The sequence below is a fragment of the Ursus arctos genome, unplaced genomic scaffold, assembly GCF_023065955.2.
Source record: "Ursus arctos isolate Adak ecotype North America unplaced genomic scaffold, UrsArc2.0 scaffold_14, whole genome shotgun sequence".
Taxonomy (NCBI): Eukaryota; Metazoa; Chordata; class Mammalia; order Carnivora; family Ursidae; genus Ursus; species Ursus arctos.
In genome coordinates this window covers 67342019-67357013 of record NW_026622808.1, presented here as the reverse complement: position 1 = coordinate 67357013, position 14995 = coordinate 67342019, and the positions used below count along the sequence as shown (strand labels likewise).

The 14995-nt window shown below is 55.3% G+C and overlaps 1 protein-coding gene across 1 annotated transcript in view; it reads right to left on the bottom strand.

Moving 5' to 3' along the window:
• Positions 1 to 14995, bottom strand: part of GRIP2 (glutamate receptor interacting protein 2) — a 42180-nt gene that overhangs the window by 15535 nt on the left and 11650 nt on the right. The window contains exons 2-14 of the mRNA XM_026501432.4: positions 14178 to 14258; positions 13776 to 13911; positions 12786 to 12931; positions 12064 to 12150; positions 11457 to 11532; positions 10099 to 10244; positions 8889 to 9036; positions 8606 to 8775; positions 6298 to 6423; positions 5812 to 5961; positions 2949 to 3135; positions 2328 to 2473; positions 1431 to 1511 (exon numbers count right to left, since the gene is read on the bottom strand). Coding sequence (XP_026357217.1) covers positions 1431 to 1511; positions 2328 to 2473; positions 2949 to 3135; positions 5812 to 5961; positions 6298 to 6423; positions 8606 to 8775; positions 8889 to 9036; positions 10099 to 10244; positions 11457 to 11532; positions 12064 to 12150; positions 12786 to 12931; positions 13776 to 13911; positions 14178 to 14258 — 1680 coding nt within the window. The remainder of the gene's footprint in view (positions 1 to 1430; positions 1512 to 2327; positions 2474 to 2948; positions 3136 to 5811; positions 5962 to 6297; positions 6424 to 8605; positions 8776 to 8888; positions 9037 to 10098; positions 10245 to 11456; positions 11533 to 12063; positions 12151 to 12785; positions 12932 to 13775; positions 13912 to 14177; positions 14259 to 14995) is intronic.

Genomic DNA, 14995 nt, shown 5'->3' with positions numbered 1-14995 from the left:
GAATCCAACCTTTGACGGCCTCAGCCTCGAGGAGGGGGGCTGGGAGGGCTCAGGAGTTGGGGCATGAACGCAGAGCCACATACCCTGCTCCCACTGCTTCCTGCCTGGTGACCGTGAGCAAATCAGCCCCCCTTCTGCCTCAGTTTCCCCTCTGCAAAATGGGGATGACACCACAGAACTCATGGAGATGTCATGAGATTAAACCAGACAAGGCAAAACCTAATGTGGATCCTGGCACATAGTAGGTGCTCAACCCACAGCAGCCCTTTCCCTTCTGCTCAGCCCTTTTCCCATCCCCCAGCAAACTGCCAGCCCCTGGAGGGGCTGTGTCTGGCTGGCACTCCCACCTAGCACAGTGTGGGCCCCACAACCGGGCTGCCCTTCCAGTTGAGTTTTCCCTTCTCCCAACTGCAGGGAGGGCTGGCTGAATGGCTCCCAGGGGGCTCCCTCTCTGGGAATTGCCTCTGGTCAAGAGCGGCCTCACCCAACGTCGTAAGGCTTCTTGGTGCGGCCTAGTCCACACAGTGGTGCAAAGGCCCGGCTCCCGGCCTCATTCAGGACAACTTCCAAAGCCTTCCCGGCCCTAGAGTTCTCCATGGGATTGGCTGCATCACAACCAGCTTCTCTGTCCGCCCAGTCCCACATCCCTCACCTCACACAGGTGTTGATTCCAAGAGCCCTTCTCGGCAAACCCCCCGAGTATAACTCTTTAAGAAGCTTTTTCTGGGGGAATGTGACCTAAGACAATGAGTGTTACATGAGTAGCTAAGTTTTCTTGCAAAAAAAAAAAATCCATCTGGGCTAATGGGTTTTCCCATTAGTGACTAGATGGTAGGAGCCCCTTCTAGCCCACGTGGCATCTTTGCAGATGAGACAAGGGCACCCCTTCCAATTAGTCCATTGAGAAAATGCTGTAATAAAATTGTAAGTCTACCTCAAATGGGCACCCTTGTGTCATGTACAACTTGTGCAACTGTATCTGGCAGCCCTATCCAGAATTTCCTGGGCTGGGACCAGCTTCTCCCCCTCCCTAAACCCAGATTGCTTAAACTCCCACCTCCACTGACTGTGGCGTCTGGGGTAGGAAGGAGCTGAAGCAGCAGCCCTTCTAGACAGCTGCTCTCTATCAAGCCCAGGGTGGGGACTGAGGATCATTTCACAAACCTGACCCACGTGTTTGGTGCCTCACAAACCACTTAATCCCACCAGGAGACCCAGATGGCCAGGAGACTCTCATTGTGCAGAATAGGAAACTGAGGCTTCCAGTAACTAGAGGGTGTCGTCCGAGGACACAGAGCTGGGCGTTGCAGGCAGAGGGAACCCAAGCCTGCCCTCCCACCAGGAGCACCCCGTCCTCCGGGCTGGAGGTGTGCGCCTTCGCCCCGCAGGCGGCTCCTCGGGGCGGGGACTGCGCGGCGGGACGGACTCACAGCCGATGGTGATGCCCAGTTCCACGCCGCGTCTCTTGGGCAGCTTCACGTGGAAGGTGCCGCTGCTCGGGATGACGGACTCTGCGCGCAGACACACGTGGACCGGTGTGAGACCCAAGGGAGGAGAGGCAGGGAGTCCCCGCCCCCCACCCACTTTAGGCCAGCTGGGAGAGACTGCAAGAAGTCACCGCCCCAACCCCATCCTGCTTCCTCCACCTGACAGAGGAGGAAACTGAGGCCCGGTGAGCTGATACTTGTCCCAGACAACCAATCCGATCAGAGCAGATTTGGGGCTGGCACCTGGACCCCATGACTGCCAGCCAAGGGGTTCCCCAGAGCCAAACCCAACCCAGTTCGGATCCAGCAACAATTTACTGAGCACCGCCTACGTGCCCGGTATTAGCTGGGTGTTTTCACAGGATTGATCTCATCTAACCCAAACACTACCCGCTGCAGTAGAAGGACTCTGTTCACTATTTCGCAGTTGGGGAAACAGAGGATCGGTGGTGGGCAGGAGAGTCCTGGCCAAAGTCCCAGAACGTCCAAATCACAGAACCAGAATTCCAACCTGAGTTTGTGTTTGGGGTTCTTCACCTAAGGCCTGCCGAGGGGCGTGAAATATTTTCAGCCCCCCTCTGTCCTCCCTTGGGTCCTGCTTTGATGCAAAAATCCCTCCTCAACCCTCACGCTGGCAGGTGGGACTCCTGCCTCCCCGGCCAGGGCCTTCCCTGCCTCCGCTGGTGCTCAGGCCCGCGCTGCCAGAGCTCTGGGAGAAGGTCACCGGGCGGGGAGTGGGATGGGGCCGGAAGAGCACGTGCCCCAGGCAGGAGCAGAATAAAGAGAGGAGCGAGTGCAGGGTCCCAAAGCGTGAGGAGGAAGGTAGGGGCACTCACTCACCTGCCACGTCAAACTCAACCTCCAACACGACCTTGTGGGCCAGCGCCGCGTCCCGCAGCAGCTGGTTGGCTTCCTCCATCGTCCCGTCCTCGGTGGCAATACCGTTGATGGACAGGACCCGATCCCCCACCTGCAGCAGCCCGCACCTGAAACCCGACAGCCCCGCAGAGACAAGCAGCTCCGTTACCGCCGTGGCTGTCCCGTGTGCGCAGGCCTGGGTCTGACCCCCAGCTCGGCCCTGTGCGGCCATACAGCCTCAGGCAATTCACCAGGTGACTCTGGCTAAGGGAGTGAACTCGCTGGGCCTCAGTGTCTCTGTCTGTCCAAGGGGGATGATGCCGTGCCTTACAAAATATGTATATAGGGGACCCTGACTTCAGACCGACAGGGGTTCAAGTCCCGGGTCACTTACAAGCTGTGTGACCCTGGGCAAATGAATCAGCATCTCTGCACCTCGGTTTCCTCATCTGTAAAGTGGAGCTGATGATGGAGTGGATGGGATGGTTAAGTGAGATACCCCCGTGAAGCCAGGCTTGGCCTGTGACTCAGTTTCCCTGGCTGTCCGTGAGCCCCCTGAATTGCAGAGTGGCAGGCCCAGTGGGGTAGGGGCAGTTGGCTCACCTCTCCGCCGGGCTGTCGGGCTCGATGAAGCGCACGAGGGGAGGGGAGGACAGGGTCTCGGTGGCGAAGATGCCTCCCTGGAGCTGGAGGCCAAAGCCACTGAGGGGGTCTCCGCAGAGCACGACCTCCGTGGTCTCCGTGTGCACGATCTGTCCCCCAGGCCCCACCGTGCTGGAGGCCAGTGACACTGAGGGACAGGCGGGCACAGCTCTCAGGTGGGCAGTCCCAGAGAGCCCCTCCTGACAGCACCAACCCATGCCCGGGCTCAAGGACCTGGAGTCAGAGGGGCGAGTGAGTGGGAGCCCTGCCTCGCCCTGGGCCAGCAGAATCACGTGCCTTCTGAGCAGCGCTCCCTGTCTGGCCCACGGGTGAGTCCCACCCAGCACGCCTGGGACAAGGAGGAAGGAAGCCAGCTCCTGGGACTCCGCCACGTAGTAAAACCGAGCATCTGAGAGTTGTGCTGTTACGTGATGTTAGCTTCGTCATAACGCTCTTATCATACCACGGTACGTAGCACGCTAATTCTGGCAACAGCTTCACTGAGCTGCAATTCACCTATCCCGGTGTTCACCAACGGAAAGTCACACTTCAGGTTGTTATCTATTAATGATGTTGTGCAACCATCGGCACCTTCGATCGTAGAACACTTTCAGCACCTCAGAAAGAAACCTGTTCCCTTGAGCTCTTGCCCCACATCGTCCCATCTCTCCGGGCCCTAAGCACCCACTAACCTATTTGCTCCTGTATAGACTGGCCTCTTCTGGATGTTCCACGTAAATGGAATCCTATGATATGGGGCTTTTTGCGTCTGGCTTCTTTCCCTAAGCATAATGTGTTCAAGGTCCATCCATACTGTAGCACGTATCTGGGATGCGCGCCTTTTTATGGCCGAGTAATAGCCCAGTGTACGAACACACCACATTTTGCTTACGCATTCATCCTTAGTGGACGTCTGGGTTGTTTCCACCTTTTGGCGAAAATGAATAATGCTGCTATGAATATTCATGTGTGACTTTTTGGGTGAACACGACATATGTTTTTATTTCTCCTGGGCATATACCCAAGATGGAATTGCTGGGTCTTATGAAAATTCTCTATTTGATATATTATGTTACTTAATATATATTGTTTGATATTCCATATACAAAATACATTTGTATTATTAACATGGATATTAGATAGCTTTTATTAAACATAATTTATTACTGTATTTAATTCTACTACTAATTACATTATACTATATATCTTTATTACTATTTTGTTATATTTAATATTACGCATTACAATATGTATATTATGTTGTTGCATATGTTGTGTTACTGTATTTGTATTCATTATATTTTCACAGTTACATCCCTAATGATAAGAATGGTGCCTGGTACATAGGAGGTGTTCAAATTGTTTAATTAATTGTTATCATCAATAATAATAATGATAACATTTTATTAGTCATCCATCCTAGGAAAGGGACACATAAGTGGCACCCAGCCGCCACATGCTCCTGCCTATGAACAGCGTTTCTGAACCTTTTCACCTACACACTCCCAGCTTTGGTGGCTGACAAAGGTGGCTGGTAAAAAGGCATGTTTTACCTCTCATCGGACTCTGAAATCTGTTTCCCTTTTCACCTTGGCTTCCAGGAAGCTCAGAACCATATTTCAGGTGCTAGGTGATTTGTATTCCTCTTCCCCCTCTTTTGGCTCAATTCCAAATGGCCCGGTTTGACCCTTCATCCTTCCTGGAGGCCTCTGCAGCTCACATGGCAGGAGGCTGGATAGACTCTCCACATTAGCAAAGGAAGGATTTTCCCAGGAAAGACTTCAAAATTTTTGGCATCCTCGTGACTTTCGCTCCTTCCACATGTCTTCTGCATTATCATTCACTACTATTTGTCTTTCCATTTATTCACTTTTTAACATACTTAAATACCTTCATTTCAAAAGGGAACTATATACATAGTGACCATAAATAAAAAGAAATACCCATAAACAGAAGGGAAGTAGAAACATATGTATGTGTGTATATATGTGTGTGTGTATATGTGTGTGTGTGTGTGTATCTGTGGGTATACGGATATATACACACACATATATATGCACTATAGATATACTATATATATAGTGAAAATTATTACGAACTATTACATCCTGGATGGCTAGTCTCAGGCCTACGTGTCTTTGTCTTAGGGGAAATTAAAAAATGTCACAGAAGTGGTACAGACACGGCTACACCACACTCAGACTTCCTCCTTGAAAAGATCAGAATGAATCACGGAATTAAAGAAAATGAAATGGAGTTACTGTGAGACATTTATGCACATCTGAAAAGGTAGCCTTTCCTTGAGACACTTTGCCATCACCTTCTGGGAATTTTCCATAATCAAAATAAAAGACTAAAATGTACAAAGTGGGGGTGCCTGGGTGGCGCAGTCGTTAAGCATCTGCCTTGGGCTCAGGGCATAATCCCGGCGTTCTGGGATCGAGCCCCTCATCAGGCTTCTCTGCTAGAAGCCTGCTTCTCCCTCTCCCACTTCCCCTGCTTGTGTTCCCTCTCTTGCTGGCTGTCTCTCTCTCTGTCAAATAAATAAATAAAATCTTTTAACAATAAAATAAATAAATAAATAAATAAATAAATAAATAAATAAATAAAAATAAAATGTACAAAGTGACTGATACCCCTCAGGTGTGTCCTTGTACAATGCACAACCTGCCCAACCATCCATGGCAGCCTGGTGGGCCACTCATGGTATTTAATGACCCTACACACACACCTGGGACCATGTCCCAAATACCCCCATCCTTTGGCAAATCTCTCAGCCATACTGGCAGCCCAAAGCAGAGGGAAGAGATCATGGCTTACTTACATGAGCTCTTGTGTTCCTTTCTTCGCTGCCTCCTCCGCCCCATTGTGGTCCGGGGGCTCATGGGGTGGGATCCATGGGGAAGGGTGCTGGGGTTGGTGCAGGGAAAGGCATGATTCATGGTCGGCGAGGAAAAGGGAGTCGAGGACAAGGCTGGGGAGATGAGAGCACAGCTCCGTGAACTCCAGAAGGGCCCTTCACCCTGCCACACAGTGGGTGCCAGACAACCACCCCACCACAGAGAGACACTGGGAAGCCTTCCCCCTTTCACCTCAAATACCAGCTGTGTGACCTCAGGCAGGTCTCGCCCACTCTGGGCCTCAAAGTCTGCAGGGTTTTTACAGACATGGTGAAACCCAGCTGCCAGGGATAGGGGCCCGTCTCATCACTAATGTGCTAGGTAACGCCGGGCAGACCTCCTAATTTCTCGGAGTCTTAGTTTCCTCCCCTATGAAACATGCACAAGCCACAGTGAGGTGGGCACATTACATCGGCTCTGGTCCTGGCCAGCAGGTGTGGCCCAGGTGGGCGTCCTGCAGTGGCCGGGCCGGGGGCTGTGACAGGAGAGCACGCAGGGGTCCCAGCGGTGTGGTTGCTCACTCCTCTGCACCTTCACTGTGGCCCAAGGAAGAGGAGAGAGGTGCAGGCGTTAGAGACTGAGCGAGTCTGGACTCACCAAGCCCCCCTGGAGTCACGCTCCCATATGCAAAATGAAGTGAGAAGCAGGACCAGACAGCCTCAGTTTCCCGCAAGCCAAGCCAAGCCAGGCATTCAGACGCTGCCCACTAAGTCCTGGATGCCCACTATGTGCCAGGCACCGTGCTCAGCGCCCAGCCAAGCGGCAGCAGGGAGGGGAGGGAAAGCAGCCCCAGCCTGGGACCCGGCCCATCAACTTTGAGCAGTACAGTTGGCAGACAGCATCAGGCCCCTGCACCTCCAGGATCGGCTGTGCTGCTGTGGCCTGGGCAGCCTTGGCCACAGGGGCCAGGGGCCGAGCACCCAGCGGCACCAGGGCTTGGCCATTTCTGCCCCCCGCTGGGCTCTCGGAAGCAACCTATGCTCCCTGTGGGGTTGGCCGAGGTTTGCTCAGACCTGTGCAGCAGACAGGCTGCTCTGGCTTCCTTCCCTCCAAACTTTCCCACACTTTCCCCCCAGATGAATTCTCTGCACTCCTTCTCCATCGGCTTCCCAAGGGACCCCAGGGATCCTGCCTCCCCCACCCCGCCCCACCTGATCCTCCAAACCGCCTGCCATGCGACACCTTCTCCCAGACTGCCCAGGTCCTGTCTTGGCTCTTCCTCCTGCTGCAGGGCTTTGAGCCGTCCAGCCTGCGGCAGCGCACCCATGGATGGATGAGTGAGAACCCAGCTATCTCAGCCCATTGACTCCACCGCTCTGCAGCACCTCCAAGCCTCACACGGGGGTTTGGCCACCCTGGGAGCCAGCTGCCAGATCCCTGAATCCCACTTGGCCCCTCTGCCTCATTGTCATGATCTGTATAACGGGACTAAGATGGGGCTGCCTCCTAGGACGATGGGGAGGATTGGCATGAGTGAAGAGGTAGGACGTGCTTCGAGCAGCGCCTGGCGCCCAGCCGAGGTCCAGTTAATGAGGGCCAGGAGGACTGTCGGCAGCCCTGTGCCCCCATAAGGCACTGTGCTTCTCAGAGCCTCAGCCGCCTCTGTGAAGTGGGACGACAGCAATACCGCCCTCACAGGCTTGTCACGAGGATGAAAAGAGATGACCCACGGGAAGCCCCAGCACTGAGCCCAGCCCAGAGCAGGTGTGTTGGAAACAGTGCGAGAATGGGTCGCTCGAGTTCAAGCCCCAAAGCCTCCCGCACCAGGCGCTGGCTGTGGCTTGATGGGGCCCTTGCAGATCCTGGCAGAGATGGGTCCGCACAGAGCCACAGAGACGGAACCTTCCCGAGGCCTGTCTCCCCCCATTTTACTTGGGGGATTTCTTTCTCTCCCAGATGACCAATTAGGCTTGCAAAAGACGGGGTGGGCCCCTCCATCCTTGCCCACACACTGTGTCCTGAGGGCTGGAATTCACAGCCTGACCCCCCCAGACCACAGCCCTGAGCTGTGCTCTGTCCTGGACCTCATTTGACGCCTCCCGAGCCTGTGCTCCCAGCTACAGATGGGACAAGTGAGGCTCAGGGGCGGAAAGGGCCCGTCCAGTGGGGTGGCCAGCAGCTGCACCCAAAGCTCAAGGTCTGAAATGCTGGAGGCACGTCCAGGCTCTGAGCTGGAAGCTGCCTCCTTGTGCCCACACTGCCCCGGGTCTGGCTCTGCCCTCTGGTCTCTTAGACCACCGACCTCCTCTGCTCTTGGACTGCCTAGCACCCAGCTCCCTGCCCTGGTCTGGGAGACCTAACTCCTCAAAAGGTGGGAGGGCTCTAGGCCCTCCCGACTGACCGGCTGCCTCCTCTGGACGAGCGGAGGACCCCGGAGCAGAGCCCCAGATCTACGCTCTGAGAAGCACAGAGCACAGAAGGACTGTCCTCTCCCTCGGGCTAGCCTTCATTCTTCTAGTAACTTAGCAAAGAGGGATGGAACTAGCTTTGGTGCAACCACGCCAGCGGACTGTCCACGCAAACATTCAGGTTGTTCCTCTGCCCCCACCCGCCCCCCGGCCGCCAGCTGCTGCACAATTTGAGCTTCCCAACAGGAATGGACATTAGTTCTAGTACGTTTTAGCCTGCCCAGGGCTTCAGTCCCAGGCGTCTGGGACCTCGTGCAGCCCTCCCCATCAGCCCCCAGGTTTGGGTCCTGAGACCCTCCAAGGGACCTACCTGCCTCTGAGGGCTTCAGGGGCCGCCGACTTTGGGGTGCAGGCAGGATCTCCAGCCGCACTTTCTCCGCCACGCTGGCCAGGAGCTTGGTGGCCTCAAGCAGCGAGCAGTGTTCCGTGCTGGTGCCGTCGATGGACAGGATGTGGTCTCCAGCATGCAGGGCCCCACTCCTGGCCAGGCGGGAGAGTGAAGGGGGAGGCTGGTCGGGCCAGAGGGAGCTCTGGGCCGCCTCTCCCCCTGCATCCCTGCCCACTATGGTGGCCGCACCCGGTGTGGGCCCCACCTGTCCACCACGCTGGCCGGCTTGATGCGGTCAATGGTGATGACTGGCTTGTTCCGGTGGGAGCCGGTGGTGAGCGAGATCCCCAGGGCTGACCCAGGCATCTTAGTTATCTCCACTATCAAGGGCCCTGAAGCATTGGCCACCGTATCTGGCATGAGGAAGGAAAGAAGAGCTTGAAATGCAAATACTGAGCACTTGCCCCCCAGCCTCACTCTGCTATCTCAGTGTAATCCTCACTGCTGCGGAGGGATTATTGCACCCATTTTACAGATCAGAAAACTGAGGCATGTGGAGGCAAAGGCCTTGTCCAAGATCACACGAGGCCTCAGCAGCAGAGGCGGGACAGGGATTCTGCTCTGAGGACTCTGACCCCAGGGCTCTGCCGGACGACACTAACGTGCTTACGGTTACGGAGAGCCTGTGGTTCACCGGCCCTGAGCCGCATGTTCACTACCCCCCCCTTTTTTTTTTTTTAAAGATTTTATTTATTTATTTGACAGAGATAGAGACAGCCAGCGAGAGAGGGAACACAAGCAGGGGGAGTGGGAGAGAAAGAAGCAGGCTCCCAGTGGAGGAGCCTGATGTGGGGCTCAATCCCATAACGCCGGGATCACGCCCTGAGCCGAAGGCAGACGCTTAACCGCTGTGCCACCCAGGCGCCCCCACTACCCCCTTTCTGCACTCAGAAACGACACCCCCAGGAACCCACCCGGTGGCTTGAAAACAAAACCTAGCTCCTTCTGCTCTCGCCCGCCCCCAACCCCTGCCACCGGGTCCAAATGTCAGCAAATCAGACCCAACTGACTTTCATCACATTTCCTGAATGCAAACCTATGCTTCCTCGGCAACCAGCCTCGTCGGGCCACCATCACCTCTCTCTGCTCCAGCCTTTCCCATCTCTCCCTGATTTTTTTTCCAACAGCACTTACTGCCATCTGACACCCTCTGTATTTGATTTACTGTTTATTGCCCATCTCTCCCCATCAGAAGGTGAGCTCCACGAGAACCGAGATCTCATCTGTATTGTTCTCACCTGGATCCCCAGGGCCTCCAATAAAGCCTGGCACATAGCATTTATTGCCCAGAGAGGCTCAGTGACTGGCTCAAGGTCACACCGCCTTTGCAGTGGTGAGGATCTGTGCCCACTACCCCCTCCCCCTACCCCTGGGTCTTTTCCTGCCCCAACCCTAGTCCTCAGGCCCCGACTCACCTGGGATGGCCACATCGTACTCCACCTGGAAGAGTGCCTCGTGGCTGCACTGCCGCAGTGTGGCCAGGGCAGTGGCATGGCTGGCCCCATGCAGCGGGATCCCATCAACGCTGAGCAGCCTGTCCCCCACCTTCAAGGAGCCCTCCCTGCAGGGAAGGGCCCGGTGAGCCAGCCTGGCCCCATGCGAGCACCGGGCACAGCCCTGCCAAGAGGCCGCTGGGAAAGGTGGGTCTCGGGAGATGGAGAGGGGCAGGCAGTGGGTGAAGGAGAAAGGGACGGCACAGTGAGGGAACGCATGGCGGAGTCTCTGAGTGAGCAGCTGAATCAATGAAGCGGGGATGTAAAGACAGCTGGGACCAGCTCTGACATCTCCCACCCTGCTCGGTGCTTGATACATTCAGAGCCCCCGCTCAACCCGAGAGTGTCTGTGCGGGGATGCCCGGGGGACACAGGAGACTGCCAGGGCCCAGGAAGGACACCAGCCCTGCCAGGGCCACACAGCATCAGGGGTGGGGCATTCTGGAGGCTTCGTGCTGCCCATCTTGAGGTCCCTTCTCACTGCCCCCACTCTGGTTTCTCAGCAGCGATTCTGGCCTGGTGACAAATGCGCCTGGGAACGGATTCAGCAGGGGCCCCCGGGAGACGGGCCCAAGTAGGGGTTCACCTCGGTTTGGGTCAAATCCCCACCCTGGAATGCTTGCTCCAACAGGTGGCCAAAGCTATTCTGGGAGGTTCTATGAATAGCTCATCACAGGGCCCTGTCCCAAGAAAGGGTTTAGACTTCTGACAAGGCTGTTCCAGTCTTCTCTTAAAATGGCCAAGAATCTCCCACTGGGGAGGTCAGGGGGTCGGATGCTGGGAACTGGACATGTTCCTCTCCCACATTCTCTCCTCCTGCCCCTGCCCACCCTTCTGGGCCGTGCCCCAGGCAGCACCAGGCAGGGTGGCACAGCCAGGACTCCAGAGGCTGCATGACAGAGGCCACGGTGGTGCTCCTTGCAGTGCCCCCAAATCTCTCACGGCAACTCCTAGGAGCTGCAGTATCAGATCCGTTCCACAGATGGGAAACCAGAGCCAGAGAAGGGAAGAACAACATAACACCAAGGCTTGCTTCCCTCCCCACCCCCGAGACGGTAGCATGTCAGGGAGGAAAGAGCTTGGGGTCTCTCACATTTGGGATTGGGTCCTGGTTCCACCAACAATTCCGAGTGATGCTGGGGCAAGGGGCGTCCTTTCTTTGGGCCTGTTTGCTCATCTGGAGAATGGGCACAATGGCTTCTGGTCTGCCTTCCTTACAGGGGATCTGGGTGTAGTCAGGGCAGGGAAAGGCCGTTCGGTTTCCTCCGGCTCAGGCTTACCTGTCAGCGGGGCCGCCAGGCCGGACGTAGGTCAGGACAAGCGGGCGGGACTTGCATTCGTCTTCATGGGCACCCCCTGGACAGAATCCAACAGGAGATGGCAGTCATCTACCCACTCTTTCCCTGATACCGAGAGCCCCTGACTCAGCCCCTAAGCTGGCTCCCTTCAGTAAATCTGTTTGAGGACCTGTCCTTGCTATTCACAGGCCCTCTTACAAGATTCCAACTGTAAATCCCCATAGAGTGGGACAGAAAGTAGAGACATGACCGAAATCCTCCCTCTTAAATGGTTTGCTTCCCGTCCTATGGTCTCATCCTGTTTCCCTTTTTGCCCTCGTTCCGAGGCAGCTCCAAACTTTGTTCTCAGTCTCACTCCAGCAATCATGCACACTTCACTGCTTTGCAAATTCTTCCATTTAACATTTGACTAAATGTCCTTGGTTCTTTAAAGACAGAAGCAAGAAGCTATCATCTATTAATCTGCCTTTCCATCTATCTATATATTGTATGTCTGTATCTAAAACCTCATCAAAGCAAAACAGAACACACATGGAATCAGCATTACTCCTTCCCACCCCTTGACCCCAAGTGTGACTCTTACACTGACCTCTGAGGACAAAGCCAAAGCTATTGCCCTCTTTGTACAGGGAGACGTCCACTGTCTTTGTGATGATCCCTGGGTTGTTCTCAGGGGCTGGGGAGAAATGGAGGGCTCCTTTGAGTCCCTCAGTCACATCACCAAGCCACAGACATCCCCAAGCTCATTCCAGGAGAGCTGGGTGGCCAGTCACAGAGATTACAGGGAGGGTAAACTCCCCCCACCCCCACCATTTACAGGTAGGACAAGTAGGACTTCAAGAGTTCTGCTGAACTCAGGCTTGAGTCCATGGCTATGGGCTCAGGCCAGGGCTGAATTCTAGTTATTCAAATCTTAAAACTTAAGGCCAACTTTGAAAATTCAGAGCTAGGCTAAACCCTAGGGCACCGTACTCCGTGCAGCCTGGTAGGGTGGAAAAAGCAGTAGGACAGGGAACAATTTTTTTAGCCAACATTCCCCAAACTTCCCCCCTAAAGGAAAAGCATCTGAACACTAAATATAGAAAATGACACCGGGTTGTAAACAGGGCCCTGCCACCTCCTGGTGACAGCATACCGCAATTGTCAGCAAAGTCCCTAGGTGCAGCATAGGTGTTTGTGGCCAATCTTCAGGTCCCACCCACCCAGGTCCCCAGCTGGCATAGTCCCCATCACCCAGGTGCTGGTGGGGAGATAGCTGTGTCTACCCACAACTGAGGCAGTGGAGAAAGTTCCCTGTCCAAGGGCACCCACCGGGCGGGGGCAGCTCATACTCCACCTCCAGCACCACGCGCTCGCCCACATTCTTGAGCACAGTGATGATGTCATCATGGCGGAGCCTGGTCAGATGGATCCCATTCACTGACCGAATATAGTCGCCCACGTTCAGCAGGTCACTCCTGGGAGCAAGGAGGCCAGAGCACATGCATGGTGACAGGTGCCGGCATTCACACCCGCTCTTCTGTTGAATCCTTACGATCTCTGAATCCCCATTTTACAGATGGGGAAGCTGTGGCTCAGAGAGGTCAGACATTGTCCAGGGTCACACAGCGAGTTAGTAAGAGAGCGCAGATTCTAACCTAGACCTGTCTGACACCCAGGCCCGGCATTTCCCCCTGCTGGGGTGTGACCCTCCTGATGAAGGCTCTGCCCAGCCCCGAGGAGCCTGCAGCGTGGCCGGATCATCTCCCCCTTTGCTCTCTCTCAAAGCCCTCCCCCTGGCTTTGGACTACTAATTTGTTCTGTTCCACTGAACACTCGCCAGCGCCTGCCCTGTACACGGCCCAGAGAGGCTAACCCCTCGGTCTCACGGAACGCATGGTCCAAGGGAGCCACAGAGGTAAGATGACAGGAAAATCCAGAGCCATGTGTCCAGAAGTGGCATTCAGGGCCGTGTGAGCACAGCAGGGCAGCTGCCTCCTCTGGGATGGGGGCCTCCCAGAGGCAGTGCAGAGGGGTGAATAGGAGTCTGCCAGTGGGGAACAGGCCTTCCAAGAAGGTAACCGTACATGCAAAGGCCTGGAGTGCCTGGCAAGAGTGGGATGTTGTGGCCGAGTCAGCCTCTTGCGTAAAGGGTAAGAGAGGAAGCTGGGGCCTAGAATTACAGCCTCCACTGGAGGCTTCCCTCTGAGAAGCACTCGGGTGCTTCTAGAAACACCTTCCTGATCGCTTTGCCTACAGCCCTGGTCCATCTTCCACTGGCCCCTGGCCCCTTCCTACTGCCCCACCAAGCCCCCTCCTCACCTGGCGGCGAGCCCCCCCGGTCTCAGGTTGGAGACCCTGGGCTTCCCATCCTTGTCGGTGCCACCTGAGATGGTCAGGCCCAGCGTGCTGCCTTCCTTCTTGATCAGCTCCACCACGGTGACCCCGCGGAACTCCTCTGTCAACAGATGGGGGGTGAGCAGGTAGCATGGGGTAACCCCGGACCCCCAGCTCCAATACAAGTGAGACCAACACTTGGTAAACGGGGCACCTGGCCACAAATTGCTGGGTAAGATCACCTCCTTTTTACACCAGAGGATCAGAGAAGTTAAGTGACTGGTCTAAGGTCACAGAGCGAGTTAGCAGCAGAGCTGATGCCATCTGACCCCGACTCTGAGCTCTCCGTGCCTCCAGGACAAGGAGGAAGGAGAGGAGGCTCATTACCTGGAATGCTCTGTCTGCGGCATGCCAGGGCCACATCGGTCCCTCCTGCATCCTTGCCTCCTTTGCAGTAAGGCCCGTCGTCTGCAGGCAAGAAAGAGAAAAAGCCCCGAGTTACACTTTCATTTCCGTGCAGGAAAACCCTTTCTGCCTCGGGAATCCTCTGCTTCGCAGATGTGGCCTGGGAAAGGGGGCTCCTTCCTGCCACCAGCTCCACCCGAGTCTCCGCTGGGGCATCCTCGTGGCTTCTCCCGCCCCCCCAGAAAGGCTCCATCTCTGCCCTTGGGCTGAATAACCTTCTGAACAGCGATGATATACAGGGAGCTTCACAGTCATTCTGTGGTTGACCATCTCCACAACCCACAACCGTAATTCTGGGCAGGATGACTGCACCGTACACATAACAGAGCTCAGCCTCCCAGCAGGGCAACTCAGGCCCCCAGGCACACAGCTGGGGAGTTGTGCACTTTGGAATAGAATGTGGGTCTGCGGACTCCACCACCCCGGGCTCTGCTTGCACACCCCCTGGGACCGGCAGCTCTCTCACACGCAGGCACCACCGCACATGTGAGACAGTGCCGACCGTGAGCAAACTCAATCTTGAATGGACCCAATTAGTGCTTCTTCCTGAGGACCACGGGAAGATTCGTATTCGTATTCTCAGACATTCTAGGCCGCCAGAGATAATAAGTCTGTCTCCTTTAGCTTTAATTCTAGAAAGCACTCTGCTATTATTTCTTCAAGTGTTGTTTCCTTCCCCTCTGTCTTATGAAATGCTCAATGGCTATTCCTTGGGACTTTGCATTTTTCTCTCCCACGAC